Source organism: Entelurus aequoreus, linkage group LG08 (assembly GCF_033978785.1).
Source record: "Entelurus aequoreus isolate RoL-2023_Sb linkage group LG08, RoL_Eaeq_v1.1, whole genome shotgun sequence".
Taxonomy (NCBI): Eukaryota; Metazoa; Chordata; class Actinopteri; order Syngnathiformes; family Syngnathidae; genus Entelurus; species Entelurus aequoreus.
In genome coordinates this window covers 31,189,599-31,208,343 of record NC_084738.1, presented here as the reverse complement: position 1 = coordinate 31,208,343, position 18,745 = coordinate 31,189,599, and the positions used below count along the sequence as shown (strand labels likewise).

General features: G+C 37.3%; 1 protein-coding gene across 2 annotated transcripts in view; it reads right to left on the bottom strand.

Moving 5' to 3' along the window:
* Positions 1–216: 216 nt before the first annotated feature.
* LOC133655779 (zinc transporter ZIP11-like) overlaps positions 217–18,745 on the bottom strand; it is a 157,762-nt gene continuing 139,233 nt past the window's right edge. For both annotated transcript variants that reach the window (XM_062056247.1, XM_062056248.1), the window contains exons 7-10: positions 8,564–8,633; positions 6,333–6,431; positions 6,078–6,236; positions 217–3,245 (exon numbers count right to left, since the gene is read on the bottom strand). In XM_062056247.1, the coding sequence (XP_061912231.1) occupies positions 3,167–3,245; positions 6,078–6,236; positions 6,333–6,431; positions 8,564–8,633 (407 nt within the window). In that variant the 3' untranslated portion in view covers positions 217–3,166. The remainder of the gene's footprint in view (positions 3,246–6,077; positions 6,237–6,332; positions 6,432–8,563; positions 8,634–18,745) is intronic.

The window sequence follows — 18,745 nt, the reverse complement described above, 5'->3', positions numbered from 1 at the left end:
CGATGAGCTTCAAGAGGTAGTCACCTGAAATGGTTTTCACTTCACAGGTGTGCTTGAAGCTCATCAAGAGAATGCCAAGAGTGTGCAAAGCAGTAATCAGAGCAAAGGGTGAGTTTAGACCCCTGATTTACATACATTAATTATTACAATATCGTTATTCCTAGCGTAGAGCACAATTAAATATTTTGTATGCCAAAAATATTGATTCAAATCCCATTCATTCTGAGAGTGATCCTTTAATAAACAAAGTGTGAATCAGGACCAACTTCACCCTTTTAAACAGGCAAAAGTCATGTTGCCCAGTAGCAGTCTTGACTTATAAAAAACGAAGGCACTACATTTATTTGGAAAGGACGTGAAGCATTGTTTCCATTAGTATTCTAATGAATAAGAAGAATCAACAAGTCGTGAAATCCCTTTTTTGGGGGCAGGGAACGCTAATGTACAAAATCCCATTTATATTTGCATATTGCAGCATTGCATTAAAACAGCTTGTAGTGCAAGTCTTTTTTTCCCCAAACAAATAATAAGCTGTTTCTGTTTAGGTCTAATAAAGACTTACTTCATTCAGACTTCAAGTACTACAGCCATGAGGTAAATGATTCAAATTTAAGAATGGACGACTTCTGTTTTAAAGTGAATATTGACCAAGAGTAAACATGAATAATGTTTCTGACTCAATGCATGCATGAGTACTTTTCCACTGCACAGCAAATACAGTTACAGTTATGTCCATAATGCAAGTACAGTCTTTGGACGTTGGACAAAGTTTGCATTTTGCCTCTTTGCCACCACTATTATTAATTACATACATATTTTTTTTTGTATTATTGACTTCATTCTAATTATCATGTGTTCATAATATTTACTTATTTCATAAATCATTTGTCTTTTATCTTATTTTGTCTTTAACCATGACAATAAACGCAATGGATTTAAAATTTTAAAAATAATTAGATGTGATCTTGACAAAAAAAAGGGCATTTATTATTTAGGAATTGCAGCAATTTCATACAAAAAAGATTTCAGATATATGAAACCTATAGTGTTTATTACCATCTTCATATCATTGTGTGCCTTTCTCTGCATGTTTTAGAGGGCTTTAACATGCATCACCAAAATCAGGCCGGGGACAAATGTGATATTTCAGTGGTCTCGAACACAACCAACAAAAGTCATTCAGTAGCGTGCCCTGTCAACTTTGAGTTTTACAGGATATTTATTTACTTTCCAAAAATAATTTAGTTGCTTTAGTGGATGAGTACATAATTGTTTCACAACCCTAATAAAAGTCCAGAGTGATTGGGAGTAAACTGGTAAAATCAATTTTCACAAGGCTGACGTTAGCGGTGGACGATACTGATAGTCGATACCAGACTGATATTTTTTTTTAGAAATTCTGTGATGTTATGAACAATGTTACAAAAATAAAGAAATGTCGCGTAAAAACTCATAGCAAAGTTTATAAATCTTTAATATTTTTTTGAAAATATAGTAAAGACTCATCAAACCATTTTTAAGAATGTAGACCAGTAGTCCAGGTCCAGATTAAAACCTTTGTATTTAAAGTTCTCAAATATGGATCAAATCAAAAGTCTTTAACAGGGGCATCATGACATATTTAAAAAAAATATTTGTTTATAATACCCACCCATGTTAAATGTCTTGAACGTTTATCACATTGATCCAAAGCACGGTAGTAGAGTTTAGAAAATGCAGTGGCATAGTCACTGTACCTTGCAGATTTTAATAAAAACACAAATGAAAAATGGTAATATTTATGGTAGCATTCAAGATAGCTATCGATTAGCGGAGCAAGTTACCTGCTAGCAATTAATTAGCGATTAGCACACCAGTTGTCAACTAGTGATGGCGCAAGTTGTCAGCTAGCAATTATCGCTTTAGTTATCAGCTAGTGATTAGCGCGCTAGTCGGCAGTCACCTATTAGCGGCACTATACTATATTACTTGAATCTCCTAAACCATCCATCCATTTTCTACCGCTTGTTCCTCTCAAATATTTATCAAAATCCTTGAGGACCATTTTAATTCAAAACAATTATATGCATGATAAATAAGTAGGGGGGGCGGGGGGGGGGGTGTCCCTGCTCTAGCCCGCCATCAGATTTAGGGTCCTAAGCCTGGAAAACGTTGAAGAAATCATCCCTAAATCATCCCACAGACCCTGAAGATCCATAGAAACAGTTTGTGATTTGTGAAACCTTTATAATATTTGTGAAAATGCAATAACGACACATTCAGCGGAAATGTAAAAACACAAACTGTGTTTTTATGAGTCTTTAAGGTCTGTCCAATAATCTAGTCCAGCTGAATTTCCCCCAGGGATCAATAAAGTACTTTCTATTCTATTCTATTTGAGAGCTTTAAGTAGAGTAGTCTTTCATCTGGAGCTAGACTAATGTGGTCCACATGTGTTCAAATTGTGTTTATTGGAGAATTACCTGCCAGCAGTTTGTATTCTTCTAAGTTTCATTTTAAGAAAATGATTTAAGTGGTTTACACAAAAGCTAAGCAGATTTATGTTTTTCATTTTGTCCCCTTAGCTACTGTACTCAAAATGACCTTAAAATTGAGGTACGTATCAAACCAAATGTGTGTGTACCAAATACAAAATATATATACATGAATCATTTTTTGTAATTCTACTATTGCATCATTGGAAATTGAGGTACCGGGTACATAAAATGGCTGCAATTTCTTAAATAATAAATGCAATATTGAGGTCTGTTGAAAGTATTAACTCCAATCACATATCACATCCTGACGTTGGTTTTTGTTTTTTTCATAGGGAGTGGTGTAGAAAGGCAAACTCCTAAAAACTGTCAGTGTTCAATGTACTTCAGGACATAACTGTATTAAAATGAGGTCGGGGAAAGGGAATGTTTACAGTGTGGCGATACACAGTATCTTCATTGCATTACTGTACAAATAGTCTAAAAAAAAGACATCAGTACTGGATGCGACGCCACACATTCACAGTGAGGATGGTTTACTGGCATCATGACTTCATGCTGTACAGTGGAAAAGTGTCACATTTTACAATACTTGATTTGGTTCCCTTCTTTGACACTGAGGTCAGCAGCGTCGTGGTGATGATGGCTATGGAGGTATTTGGTGTCCACTCAGTGCCGGTCGTCATGGCAATTCAGCCTAGCCCTACGTCTAGCGACATCATCACTACGAAGCCCAAGATAGAAGTCCAAGATGCCAGCTTCCCGTTCCCACTGTGGACAATTTCAAGGTCAATGGAGATTTAAAAAAAAAAAAAAAAAATTTTTTTTTAAAAGACAACATATATACACAGAGCATAATACTACCACCACCAATCACATGGACAGAGATAAGACCTTGAAGACCGTGTTCCAACAGGACAATGACCCCAAACACACGTCAAAAGTGGTAAAGGAATGGCTAAATCAGGCTAGAATTAAGGTTTTAGAATGGCCTTCCCAAAGTCTTGACTTAAACGTGTGGACAATGCTGACGAAACAAGTCCATGTCAGAAAACCAACAAATTTAGCTGAACTGCACCAATTTTGTCAAGAGGAGTGGTCAAAAATTCAACCAGAAGCTTGTGGATGGCAACCAAAGGCGCCTTATTGCAGTGAAACTTGCCAAGGGACATGTAACCAAATATTAACATTGCTGTATGTATACTTTTGACCCAACAGGTTTGGTCACATTTTCAGTAGACCCATAATAAATTCATAAAACAACCAAACTTCATGAATGTTTTTTGTGATCAACAAGTATGTGCTCCAATCACTTTATCACAAAAAAAATAAGAGTTGTAGAAATTATTGGAAACTCAAGACAGCCATGACATTATGTTCTTTACAAGTGTATGTAAACTTTTGATCACGACTGTATATACGGTAAAAGCCAGTAAATTAGAATATTTTGAAAAACTTGATTTATTTCAGTAATTGCATTCAAAAGGTGTAACTTGTACATTATATTTATTCATTGCACACAGACTGATGCATTCAAATGTTTATTTCATTTAATTTTGATGATTTGAAGTGGCAACAAATGAAAATCCAAAATTCCGTGTGTCACAAAATTAGAATATTGTGTAAGGGTTACATTTTGAAGACACCTGGTGCCACAAACTAATCAGCTGATTAACTCAAAACACCTGCAAAGGGCTTTAAATGGTCTCTCAGTCCAGTTCTGAAGCCTACACAAACATGGGGAAGACTTCAGATTTGACAGCTGTCCAAAAGGCAACCATCGACACATTGCACAAGGAGGGAAAGACACAAAAGGTTATTGCTGAAGAGGCTGGCTGTTCTCAGAGCTCTGTGTCCAAACACATTAATGGAGAGGCAAAGGGAAGGAAAAACTGTGGTCAGAAAAAGTGTACAAGCGATAGGGATCACCGCGCCCTGGTCAAGATTGTGAAAAAAAACCCATTCAAAAATGTGGGGGAGATTCAGAAGGAGTGGACAGCTGCTGGAGTCAGTGCTTCAAGATCCACCACCAAGAGACGCTTGAAAGACATGGGTTTCAACTGCCGCATACCTCGTGTCAAGCCACTGTTGACCAAGAAACAGCGCGAAAAGCGTCTCACCTGGGCTAAGGAAAAAAAGAGCTGGACTGCTGCTGAGTGGTCCAAAGTCATGTTTTCTGACGAAAGCAAATTTTGCATTTCCTTTGGAAATCGAGGTCCCAGAGTCTGGAGGAAGACAGGAGAGGCACAGGATCCACGTTCCCTGAAGTCTAGTGTAAAGTTTCCACCATCAGTGATGGTTTGGGGTGCCATGTCATCTGCTGGTGTCGGTCCACTCTGTTTCCTGAGATCCAGGGTCAACGCAGCCGTCTACCAGCAAGTTTTAGAGCACTTCATGCTTCCTGCTGCTGACCTGCTCTATGGAGATGGAGATTTCAAGTTCCAACAGGACTTGGCGCCTGCACACAGCGCAAAATATACCCGTGCCTGGTTTACGGACCATGGTATTTCTGTTCTAAATTGGCCCGCCAACTCCCCTGACCTTAGCCCCATAGAAAATCTGTGGGGTATTGTGAAAAGGAAGATGCAGAATGCCAGACCCAAAAACGCAGAAGAGTTGAAGGCCACTATCAGAGCAACCTGGGCTCTCATAACACCTGAGCAGTGCCAGAAACTCATCGACTCCATGCCACGCCGCATTAACGCAGTAATTGAGGCAAAAGGAGCTCCAACCAAGTATTGAGTATTGTACATGCTCATATTTTTCATTTTCATACTTTTCAGTTGGCCAACATTTCTAAAAATCCCTTTTTTGTATTAGCCTTAAGTAATATTCTAATTTTGTGACACACGGAATTTTGGATTTTCATTTGTTGCCACTTCAAATCATCAAAATTAAATGAAATAAACATTTGAATGCATCAGTCTGTGTGCAATGAATATATATAATGTACAAGTTACACCTTTTGAATGCAATTACTGAAATAAATCGAGTTTTTCAAAATATTCTAATTTACTGGCTTTTACCTTGTATATCCATCCAACCATTTTCTACTGCTTGTCCCGTATATATGTATATATATATATATATATATATATATATATATATATATATATATATATATATATATATATATATATATATATATATATATGTATATATATATATATATATATATATACATACATATATGTATACATACATTATATATATATATATATATATATATATATATATATATATATATATATATATATATATATATATATATACAGTGGGGCAAAAAAGTATTTAGTCAGCCACCCATTGATTGTGACTAAATACTTTTTTGCCCCACTGTATGTGTGTGTAATATCCACTGCAATGTGTGTGCAGATGCACACCTTATTTTCTGATGTGGATACCTTTCTTTGATTTTGATTATTTTAACCATGTATTATTTACCTAATGATTATTTCACTTCTTTACAATGTTATTGATACGGCTGATGTGCCATTGTTTTCTCATTCCAAAACCCCTCTATCCTATTTTCTTTCTCTATATCTACCTTCTGTCCCTCCAGTCTGTCTCAACCTAATTATTGCAACCTAATGCACAACTCACCTGACTTGAGCCTCAGGTATGATGTCATCCACCACGACGTAAACCATCGCCCCAGCTGCAAACGCCAGCGCATATGGCAACAGTGGCTCAGCCAACACCACGGCGACGGCGCCAAGCACCCCAGCAATGGGCTCAACCATGCCACTGAGTTGGCCGTACCTGACAGAAAGACCATCACAAGAACAAAAGGTAATGCTCTTTTCAGGCTGGGTGTGATTATGTTAACAAAATCATGTTGATTGTGTCTGTTATCACCAGAAGGCCATCCATGTTGAGACCCCAGACCCACGAAGTGGCAAGCTCACTGCAAGGCCCTCTGGGAAATTCTGGATGCCAATTCCGATAGCCAAATTCCTACAAGAACAAAAATACAATACAATATAGAATACAGTACAATATGAGATAGGCTCCAGCACACCCCGCGACCCTGAAAGGGATAAGCGGTAGAAAATGGATGGATGGATGTTACAATTCCTGATGCAACCCTCTTATATATCCTGTTTGGGACTGGCACCAGACATGTCCATTGGCCCACATTGACTGCATGAAAGGCAGCAGTATGAACCATTACATCACCAGGAGCTTACTAAATTATAAGTAAGATATAATAATGATGACATATTTCAGATGCAATATTACAATGTTATACCTAATGATAATATGTCATCATTTATCTTAATTTTTTTTTTTTTTTTTTTTCTTAAAGCCCAAACATTGTATGTGCTTTGATTGAAAATCCCAAACTTGCATGTTGCTCGTTATTTCTATTAGATAGATAGATAGATAGTACTTTATTGATTCCTTCAAGAGAGTTCCCTCAGGAAAATTTAAATTCCAGCCGCAGTGTACAAAATTGTAAAAAAGTAAAAAGTAAATAATGGGGGTATAAATGGAAACAAAATAGAAAAATATTACAATAGAATAAAAATAAAAAGCAACAATGCGAATAAAAATATAACAGTAAAATAAGAATATAAAAAGAGAAACTAGGCAGTAGTGACCATGTTATGAAAAAGTATTGCACTGTTATTGTTTTGCATTATTGAATGTGATTTATTTTTTAGGAAAGTTAACTTGAACAAGCTAACAAAAAATGCCCAATACTATGCTCTTGCTGCAGTGTAATGCTACTGATGACCAGTAGATGGCAGCACTGCAAAGCATTAGATGACTGAACAACCCCTTAGAGCTCATAGTGCTTACCGAGTTGGAAATATAATGAAAAGGGGCAGGAGGCCTAGTTATTAATATCCCTGTTCTTAACAGTACTGGGCTATTGCCGCTAGATGTCAAGAGCACACAAATTGGAATATTTAGAGGAAATTACAGATAGCATTTTTTTTTAAAGCAACCCATAAGTAGAATTGATCTTATAATAATGATTATACAAATAAAAGTAGCTTTGAACAGGGATGTCACAGTCCGGACTTCACACTGTTATTTTTCAGGGTAGCTTATGCTTACACAGTACATACAAAAGTTAAAGGTACATATTGTACATACAAGCACTTAGTGATGTCAGAGAGAAGACACTGCACAGAAACAGGCAAACAAGAGTGGTCATCAGGTCAACGCCAAAATCTGACCAGGTTTTGTTGACAAATGAATGCCCTATGTCTTTTGAATGTACCACATTGCACTTATTTGTGACTTTAAGCCACAGTCAATACAATTATGACTTTAAACAGTAACTATATTTAACATAATGGACATGGCCAAGTTAGTGTTGCCAATCAACCTATCCCCAGAACATTCATACTTTGTTGTTAAAAGTCAGATTTTTGCCATTTATTTTGATTTTTTCCAAGGGTTGAATGAGTAATCTTCTTCTACTCACCCCACTGTTGCTTCATTGTGACACATATGCTTTGCTGTTGGCCCCCGGGAGTACCGCATACATGATCAACCTGAGTTTTAATGGTTTAATCAAGCCTATTCGGGCGGTGTTCGGCAGGCCAAATGGAAAGCTTTGGCGGGCCACCAGTTGAATTGGCATGGTGTAAAAGCTTAGAAAACAAACACTGAGGAGCCGAATGTTTGTAATTTGACACAAAAAACACAAAAAGTCCTCTCACCTCAAGCTTAGCTGTCTTACTCCAGAGACGACTATGTAGCTGAGCTCTGATCTTAATTCGGTAAATTTCCATATTACAATTTAAAAGAGCGTTGCCTGAGGTGGCGAGATGACGACCAACCCTGTTCTCCCCAATTTTGAAAGCCTTCTTGTTTGCAGTTTACTGGTTTATAGTCTTCCTTTTCTTTTTTGCAATTCAATCAAAAAAAAAAAACATGCGGAAAAATATGCAGCTAAATCTGCTGAACGGACGTCTCAGGATGTATGCCGGCAGTTCAAACCCTGAAAGTTTGTGCAACTTTAGAAGCATCATTTTTGCAAAAAAGTTTCCGAGTTCAAAATATACAATTTCAGTGATATTCCCCCTTTTGAGCTTGAACTATATTTGTAGGCTATAACAGGGTTCGCTCACCTTGCACTCTCAAACGTAGCAGATGGAGTCTTTCCAATAGCTCCAAATCCAACCCCTACAGCCAAGCCCTCTGCAGAAAGACAACTTCAATTAGTGAACCTTGCCTGTTGAAGAGCGTCATACAGTACATGTTACCAGGGTATTCTTTTAAAGATTTCAAGCAGAATAGGAAATCGACAAAGCCCTAACAGACAGTAGGAGGGCAACCTACAAACAGTATGCAAATAAGAAGGGGATTTTTCATATCTTGTACATTGACTGCTCATTTCTAAAACGTCTGATGGTCCGGGGATGGGGGCTGACATAGTACTAGAGATGTATGGCTGAATGTTCTGCTAATGCTATTTTCCATTTACCGACATATACAAAACAATGAAAAGCATGACACCATTGTACAAACGATTGTATGTTTTTACCGTCCTTTGTTTTGTCAGTAGTCAGTGCCAGTCTTACACAGGCAACAGTCATAGTCATAGTCATTCACCGACGTCCCACTGGGGTGAGTTTTTCCTTGCCCGTATGCGTGCTCTGTACCGAGGATGTCGTTGTGGCTTGTACAGCCCTTTGAGACACTTGTGATTTAGGGCTATATAAATAAACATTGATTGATAAACATTGATTGAACAGGAATGTCATCGTCAATGCCATGAGAGAAAATATTGGATAGTTCCTTTGAAATTGAATTCTAAATAATTGCTCAAAGAACGAATGGACTCGCTCTGCAAAAATGTTCTAAAGACTCTGGATAAAAACCCTTCTCCTACCATATCTGAAAGACTCTTAAAAACATTTCTTTATTAAAAGTTTCCATAATTGAAAACCATTTAGATTAGCCTGTTTTGTGTATAGTTGTCTCCTTTGTCTTGCTCCACCACTGCAAAATGAATTTATAAGGACAAGGACACTGGGAGGTATGAGCACCAGGGCTTGTGACAGAGGAGACTGTGAGATCCCTCAAAGGCACACCACGTTTGGGAGGAATGTGTTGTCTGTCATAGGTGGGAATATTTGGAATGTTGGATATGTAAATCTCAATGTTCATTGATGTGCACTGTCCCTGTCTTAAAAATAACGTGTTATTTGTTATTATCGTTATTAAGATCTTCAACCCACACAGATGTGGTTTGGTGCATTAGTATGAAGGTGACTAAAGCTTATTCTAAGTAGCAGCTGTCATAATGTTGGTTGATTTTCGTTTTCCTGTCTTCCATTATTATGGCCGGGGAGATTTTGTTTCGCAGTTCCAATGAGAAATCTTAACGTAACTTGTCTGTAAATGTAGGCGATTAAAAAATTTTTAAATAAAAAAATAATAAAATGTATGTAATTTTTATATAAAAAAGCATAGTATTCCCAACATGGATAAATATAAGTAAAAGTTAAAGTCCCAACGATAGTCACACACATCTAGGTGAAATTATCCTCTGCATTTGACCCATCCCCATGTTCACCCCCTGGGAGGTGAGGGTAGCAGTAAGCAACAGCAGTTACCGAGCTCGGGAATCATTTTGGTGATTTAACCCCCAATTCCAACCCTTGATACTGAGTGCCAAGCAGGGAGGCATTGGGTCCCATTTTCATAGTCTTTAGTATGACTTGTCCGGGGTTTGAACTCACAACCTTCCAGTCTTAGGTCGGACACTCTAACCACAAGGCCACTGAGCAGGTCTTTATATATATAGTTTTATTTAATGAAATACATTTTAAAAAACAAATACAACATGTGTCTATTGATTTTGCTAATGGGTCTAAATGTGTTGGGACCCTGGGTCTACAGCAATCTTATTTTATTATTACAATTTTTCCAACCTGCTGTGCTCCTAGTATGGGACCCTATTTATAGAACTAATGATATGTCATTGAAATTCAACCTACAAGCACTTGAGACACAAAAAAGTCATATCATGCCACTTACAGACGCTTGATTAGAATGACAATGCATGGTAATTTCTGTCACACACAGGCATAGAGCAGGTACCCTCCAGGATGTTGAGTGTAGTCACCAGCATCATGTACTTTATCTCAAAGGCATATACTTAGAAACTAGGACCAACAAGGATTATGTATGCAATAAGAGCTTAATTTCAGCATTCTCCCTTTTCTGTAGTGCAACCTCTTCCTCTGTACTAGACTCAACAAAAATATATACCCCTTACTTTAGTTTTTCTTCTCATTTTTATCAGCTGGATCATGATTATTGCACAGGTGTTCCTTAGGCTGGCCAATTTAAAAGTATTGAAATTCTGACTGCAGTTCACCAGAGCTGTTGCCTGAACGGAATTAAATGTCTGTTTCTCTACGATAAGCTGTCTCAAAGAATTTGGTAGTACATCTAACTGGACTCGCAACTGCATACCACGTGTAATCAGACCAGCACAGGACCTCCACATCCAGCATCTTCCCCCCCTGACCTAGACTGTCTCAGACCAGCCCCAGATAAGAAAAAAGAGGAGTTCTCTTTACAGTTTATACTGTTCAGGGCAGATGGCAGATACAGTGTATGTTGTGGTGTAGGCTGCTGATGTCAACATTGTTGATCGAGTGTCCCATGGTGATGGTGAGGTTATGTATGTTATGCACAAACACAGGTGCATTGGATTGATGGCATTTTGAATGCAAAGAGAAAATGTGATATCTTTAGTAGGGCTGCACGGTTTTCAAAAAAACCCTAATTGCAATGTGATTACAATCCAATGTGCGATTTACATTTTTTTAATACAAAAATATGTTAAACTGTATACATAACAAGTGAAAGAAAACATGCTACTTTTAGGCCCAATTTCACTGTTCACCCTATTCACTACCACTAGCCATTACCCACTACCATTACACCCTACAAATGAAACAAGGAGTAGAGCTTTGTAATCCATCCATCCATCCATCCATCCATCCATCCATCCATCCATCCATCCATCCATCCATCCATCCATCCATTTCCTACCGCTTGTTCCTTACGGGGTCGCGGGGGGTGCTGGAGCCTATCTCAGCTGCATTCGGTCTGTAGGCGGGGTACACCCTGGACAAGTCGCCACCTCATCGCAGGGCCAACACAGATAGACAGACAACATTGACACTCATGTTCACACACTAGGGCCAATTTAGTGTTGCCAATCAACCTATCCCCAGGTGCATGTCTTTGGAGGTGGGAGGAAGCCGGAGTACCCGGAGGGAACCCCCGTAGTAATTGTCCCTAGGATTTAGGACACCACTTGCTACGTCACTGCATAGTTTACATTCGGACACGTATGCAACTATGTAGGGGACCACAACCAACTTCAGTATTGGCTTTGTTTTACATCAGAATCAGAATCAGAATCAGAATAGTTTTATTGCCATTGTTTGAGAACGGGTTCACAAACTAGGATTTTTTCTTGGTGCAAACGTGCGACATAAAACACATATAACACATATTTGGTATAAAATGAGCTGTGACTGAGCTATCAGATTACATTAAACATTAAACATTAAATGTTATGATACATTAAACATGTTTGTTATTGCACTCAAACAATTTTAGAAGACTAAAATAAAAATTAAAAGGCATAAAACACACTGGGCTTTTCTTATTGCACTCAAAGAACAATTCTACATATTACGGAGCATAATCTAGAATTAGGTGAGAATAGAATAGAAAGGTTTATTGACATTATCTTAAATGCTTCATGATTTATGGTTGCCAATTTTAACTGTGCTTCAAGACAAATACAATCAATAGTAAATACTAAAAACAATGCTATGGCTACAACTAAACAGATAAGCCATGTAACATGCAAACCACACATTTCTAAAGATAAAACAGAAAATGGATGAATGGAAAACACAAATGAAAGAGTGAACATTTGTTACAAAATTTCAGTCAATTCACTTGAATTAGTTTACTTGCATTAGCTCACGTTACGTGGCCGGTTTTGACTCCGCTACTATTTGTCAACAAGCCAACCAACTGTGAGCACGTCTACAAATCTATATGTGCACAATAGGGGAGCAAGTTAACTACATTTTTACCTGTCACTCTTTAAACTCCTTGAGCAGATCTAAATGCTTGTTATTTAAGTATTTACCTAAGTTTGAAGCAAAGGTGGTAATACTGTATTGCCACCTTTGACAAGGCACGTCTTAAAGCAGCTCTTGCAGGGCGACGCTTCTGTGTTGAAAGCTTCACCTTTATCGTTAGTTTCGGAGCCAAAATACCTCCATATTGCGCTTCGCGCACCCTCTTTATTAACCTGTTTAATTGCTGTTTTGCCATTCTCCCCCTCTACACCGTATCTGCTTGTACGTATGTGCTCTGTGTGTGCGCGTTGACACACTCATGCGCCTTGGCTCAGCAACGTCACTGCCGCACGGCAGCAAATGCGGATTAAAAAAAGTTTTTTTCCCCAAAGGCTGTAGAGTACATTTTTTAATTCATTAGTACCGCGTTGCTTTATTAGTAGCGGTATATTGTACAATCCCAGGGACACCATTAACAATAAACAATCAATTGAGTTCACCGTCGAGATCGTTTTTTTTTTAACATTTATCATGCCACAGTTGATTAACAAACAAAGACCTACACAAAGAAGAAGCCGTCATTGACAAGTTTTGTATCTTGTGAATTTTTTGAAGGCATGTAACGTTAATGATTTTACATTTGCAAGCCTTTCGTCAGTATTTTAGCCTAACGTTAGCTATTGTGGCGAGCTGGCTAACATTACAAACTAACTTAAAATATAATATATAATTTATGCAGAATTTAGGGAATTTTCTCCGGCCCTCCCTGGGCCAGTCAGCATCTGAAATTCCTTGCTGTGAAGGGCTATAGATCACAACCCCTACTCCTCGTTATGCCCACTACAACATATGCAAAGAGTCATTGGAACACTATTATCCTCACGAGAACACACAACATTTAGAGATAGGGCTAAAAAGTAGGGGTGGGGAGGTGTATTGGGAATGGTCCTTAGGCTGTCAATCAACATATCCTTGTATCAAGGTGCCACACATTAAAACAACATGCAGACAGACTCAGAGCTTTTGTTTACATCATGCTACATATCAACTTAAATAACCTATAAAAACTATACAGTGATTAAGTAATGTAATCATAATATGTAATATTAATGCAAGTGACCATTTAAAAGCATATAAACTTGTATTTCTCATTACTGTAGAATTGTTTATCATTGTACTGTAAGTGGAAGGTAAATAACTTTGTTATCCTAAATAACAAAACAAACAAAACATTAAATGGACTCATCTCTGATAGCAAAAATGTAACTTAAATAAATATTGAATATTAATAAGCGGTAGAAAATGGATGGATGGATGGATTAAATTAATTAATTAAAATATTAAAGTGCATTGTTTTTCCCAGCTGTAGAAACAATGTGTTTTTGTTTATTGCCATCACGTGACCACGACATTCTCGCTCGTTAGTCCGTGTTAATGGCCGAATATTGGCCATCTAATTTAAAGCTGACATATTACCACAACAGGGCATTTGGCTTTGTAATCATATTTTTTTCCTCCTAGTTTGTGTTACCTTGCAGCACTTCTCACTGGCGAGTTGCGATAAGGAGGCTGTCTGTGCCTTGTGTGTGTAAAGCTGTCACCCCCCTCTCCGCCCACCAATTATTGAAAAGAGGGCTCACTGCGTTCAGTTATTTTACTGTTAAATAAACACACTCAGGTGCTGAGTGCAATGCACAGTGAGGCCACTTTCTCTCTGTTTGAAACGAGAGACAAACAAACACAAGGCTCAACAATTAATTAATACATTAAAACCTTGATGCCGATTAATTGTGAAACTCCTATCCCCAGGCCAATTGTTGAGTCATTCATCCTTCGCCATCACCTCATGTTGCAGCATAATAATACACGGCCCCACGTTGCAAGGAGTTGTACACAATTCCTGGAAGCTGAAAACATCCAAGGTCTTGCATGGCAAGCATATACTCACCAGACATGACCCCCTCGTCAGCGTATTGATTGATTGAAACTTTTTATTACTAGATTGCACAGTACAGTACATATTCTGTACAATTGACCACTAAATGGTAACACCCGAATACGTTTTTCAACTTGTTTAAGTCGGGATCCTCGTAAATCAATTCATGGTATAAGATAGCATGTTCCACTTTCATCCAATATCCGGCAACTTTGCACAATTGAATAGAAGTGGACCAACATTCTGCTCTATGCGAAGTAAATGTATTTTACTGCATGAGGCAAATAGTTGTCCCGCCAGATGCTGACAGGTTGCCTGATCCTCCTACAGTAAAACTGCACATTTGGGCTAGGCTATGCATGCTAGGCTGAAATTATTATGTTATCTAATCAGCATCGTAATATTTTACACAAGGTGGAGGGATTGTCTCGGCAAGAAGTGCTAACTAACACAAATTTAGACAGATTTGTCAACCATGTTTTTGCGTACCAAAAATGTTAAGATTCCACTTTTCTTTTAAGCGGCATTTCGGTTTGGTTTACCTTCAAACTACTCCTAAATTAAGCAACATTTTTAGAAAGATTCCATTTAATAATTTTCAGTGTTTTCAGTCCTGAAATAAGATATCAAATGGAGTTCTGGCTCCTAGGAGCTAAGGGCAAGTGCAGACGTGGCAGACTTAACAGCCTTTTTCACAATCTAACGCCCCCCCTCATTCGCGATGAGATGGCCGTGTGGATACAGATGACAAACAACGAGGCAGCATCCTGCTGGAAGAATTCAATAATCTATTTAAGGAATTGAACATTGACAATCTTAGTGACCTCACGATGCTAAATTTACTTTGGTTACTATACTGCAGAAGGCAACCAATCACTGTGTGAAAGCATAGTTTATAACCGCTGTGTTGTGCAAAGAACAAAAAAAAGGTAATAGTTTATTTTATTTTTTAATGCTTAATAGCATTACATATAGTCATATAATTCAACATGTCCAAAAATAAGTATAGGAATAAACAGAGTTTATCTAACCTTACCATGTCTCAGCAATTACTGATGCAATTACTTGTTAACTGTGTTTAGCACGTTCACATCTAGTAAGGAAGGAAAGGGATAAAGAATATGATGTGGCAATAAAAAAAAACACATCTTTATTCTTAGGTTGTACCAACAGGAAGTCATTACAGGCACCACATGTGCACCATCTACCAAAACTACACCCCCTCCCAAATCCTACTGGGTAGGAGACGTGGTCCTAGTGTTTACCACAATGAAATAATATTGTAAACTTTGCAACTTTATTAAATCATGAACAATTGAACGTGTACAATTAATGAATAAATGTACAATATATTATAACAAATAATGTGAATAGGGTAATTCAGGAATAAATTATATCAGATATTGTGGTTGTCAGCAATGTGCTTTACTCTTCGTACATTGTAAAAAAAACAACTGCTTTTGCATCTGAACAAGTTTCCAATTTGACTTCACATATTGATATGCTAAAATAGTTTCATGTTGTGTGGGTGTAAAATGTTTTAAAATGAAATGTGTCCCTGAGGGTGCATTTCTCTATTTTTGCAAGGGAATATTTAATCAGAGAGCAGCATGTTGATTTCTCTGTGCAGGATTTTAGCTCTTTAAAATGTACCTGACTGGAGAATTACATTTTTTCGGTTTTTGAAATAGAGGGTTTGTGTGTTTAGTACAACTGATATTTTTGGATTATATACATCCCAACAGCCCTTTTTTGAAGTAGGTTAGTTAATATAGTGTGCTTTTGTATACCGTACATTACGGACTATAAGGCGCTACTTTTTTCTTCTTCTTTCTTGAACCCTGTGGCTTAGAAAACAGTGCGGCTAATTTATGGATTTTTCATCACTGACGGCTGGCTATATTGTATATAAATAGTTAAAAAAACAACAACTAAGCAAACCACTGATTAGGTGTGTTATTGTATGTGCTATGGCGCCATCATTTCGACGAGTTTGCTCACTGCATTGCCCTTCTGTTTAGACAGAGTTATTAATCGGAAGTACAGTTGTCATTCGGTCTTCCAGACGTCCATAGCGAATCTACTTGTATGGATTCTACACATATTACTCCAAGCAACATTTGTAAGTTTTACAGTATAACTAAAACTGTTTATACTTACTAAACCGCCCCATGTGTAATGTCTGTAGGAGTGTTTTTATACATATTTGTATGTGCTAGGGTTGTCTCGATACCAATATTCGGTACCAAAAAGTATTTTAATACTTTTCTAAATAACGGGAACCACCAAAAAATTGCATTATTGCCTTTAGTTTGACAAACAATCTTAGTGTTCATTAAACATATGTTTCTTATTGCAATCAAAAAACTATTTTGTCCTTAAATAAAATAGTGAATATACTAGACAACTTGTCTTTTAGTAGTAAGTAAGCAAACAAAGGTTCCTAATTTGTCTGCTGACATATTCAGTAACATGTTGTGTCAATCCCCATTCTATTTTGTCAAAATTATCAAGGACAAGCTGTAAAAAAAATATTATTAATCTACTTGTTCATTTACTGTTAATATCTGGTTATTTTCCATTTCAACATGTTCTATCTACACTTTTGTTAAAAAATTTAATAAACACTTATTCTTCTGTTGTTTGAATACTTTACATTAGTTTTGGATGATACCACAAATGTAGGTATCAATCTGATACCAAATAGTTACAGGGTCATAAATTGGTCATAATTTAAGTTCTCGTGTGTCCAGGGACGTATTTCCTGAGTTTATGAATATAGTATGAATAAAAAATAAAAAAATAAATACGATTTTGTTACGATAACAAATATTGATGTAATCATAGTAGTATCGACTAGATACGCTCTTGTACTTGGTATCATTACAGTGAATGTCAGGTGTAGATCCACCCATGGCATTTGTTTACATTGTGATGCCGGTGAGCTATCGTGTCCTTCTACGGTGTGTAGTGAAGCATGTTTAGCTATTCCTCGTCCTGCAGGGATGATACTTATAAAAAACGTACTTTATTTGTCACCATGGAGGCGAGGATTAGTGATTTAGAAGAAGCTAAAACACTGTCGATTGCGGATGGACATTAGCCGCTAACTCGCGAGCCATGTTTTAAAGCATCTCTTCCTGTGGGCGTTTCGGTGTTATAACTTCACCTTTTTCATTAGTTTTTAAGCCAAAATGCATCCAGTCTCCCTTTTCTGTCTACACACTGTGTCTGCTTGTAAGTACTCTGTGATTGTGCACTGCCGAACATGCTCTTCTGCTCGTAAAACCAGCACTGTCACGGCGTGACTACGACGCTCCGTCATTCCTGTAGAAAAAAAATAAATGGCGGAACGGTACTTTTCAAACAGAGTATAGTACCGTTTTTGATTCATTAGTACCGCGATACTATACTAGTAACGGTATACCGTACAACCCTAGTATGTGCTATCGTAATGCAATGAATCTATTGTTGTTAGCATTAGCTACTATACTAACACGTTTACGAGTGTCTTTGTTGGTATTATTAACTTACAATGGCATTTTTTTTGTATTGCTTCAGTTTTGTAAATTCACCAAGACGTCACCATGGACTTATTGAGCATCTTTAGCTGATTGGAGAGCTAGCTCCCGCAGCTCGTAGGTACATGACGATGGCTTCTGTTTTGTTTAATCAGCCGTTTTACTGCCGTGTAACAGGCACTGTTTGGAAACAATTACGGTATGTAAAATGTTTCTGTGTAAAGAACTCATTTAACAACATATCAATCTGCGGTTTACAGTCTGGTGTGACTTATACTGTATGGAAAAATAATGTTTTTCTTCTAAAATATAGTGGGTGCTGCTTATATTCTGGTGCGCCCTATAGTCCAGAAAATACAATAACAGTTGGAAGGTCTTTGGTTGTCTTCATTTTTCCTATAAATGTTAATGTTTCCTCAGCTCTCTCTTTTTTTTCAATTCCTTGTCCTGTTCATTGATGAAATCCTGTAATTGTTTTTTAAATATTTGATGATTATCTTAGTTTAATGTCTCCTCCTGTAATAGGGATAGGATGGACTTTTATTCATCCCACAATGGGGAAATTATGTAGATGCAGTACGGATTCAAAAAGTCAACAAAAAAGTTTTAAAAGAAGTGCAAAAGTCATGAAAGTGCCACCCCCTTATTGATAAACCAAAAAGATAAAAACACATGAAAAAAAGAGGGAAACATTAAATAACTCAAAGGAGAACATAAGAGTGCACAGAGCTA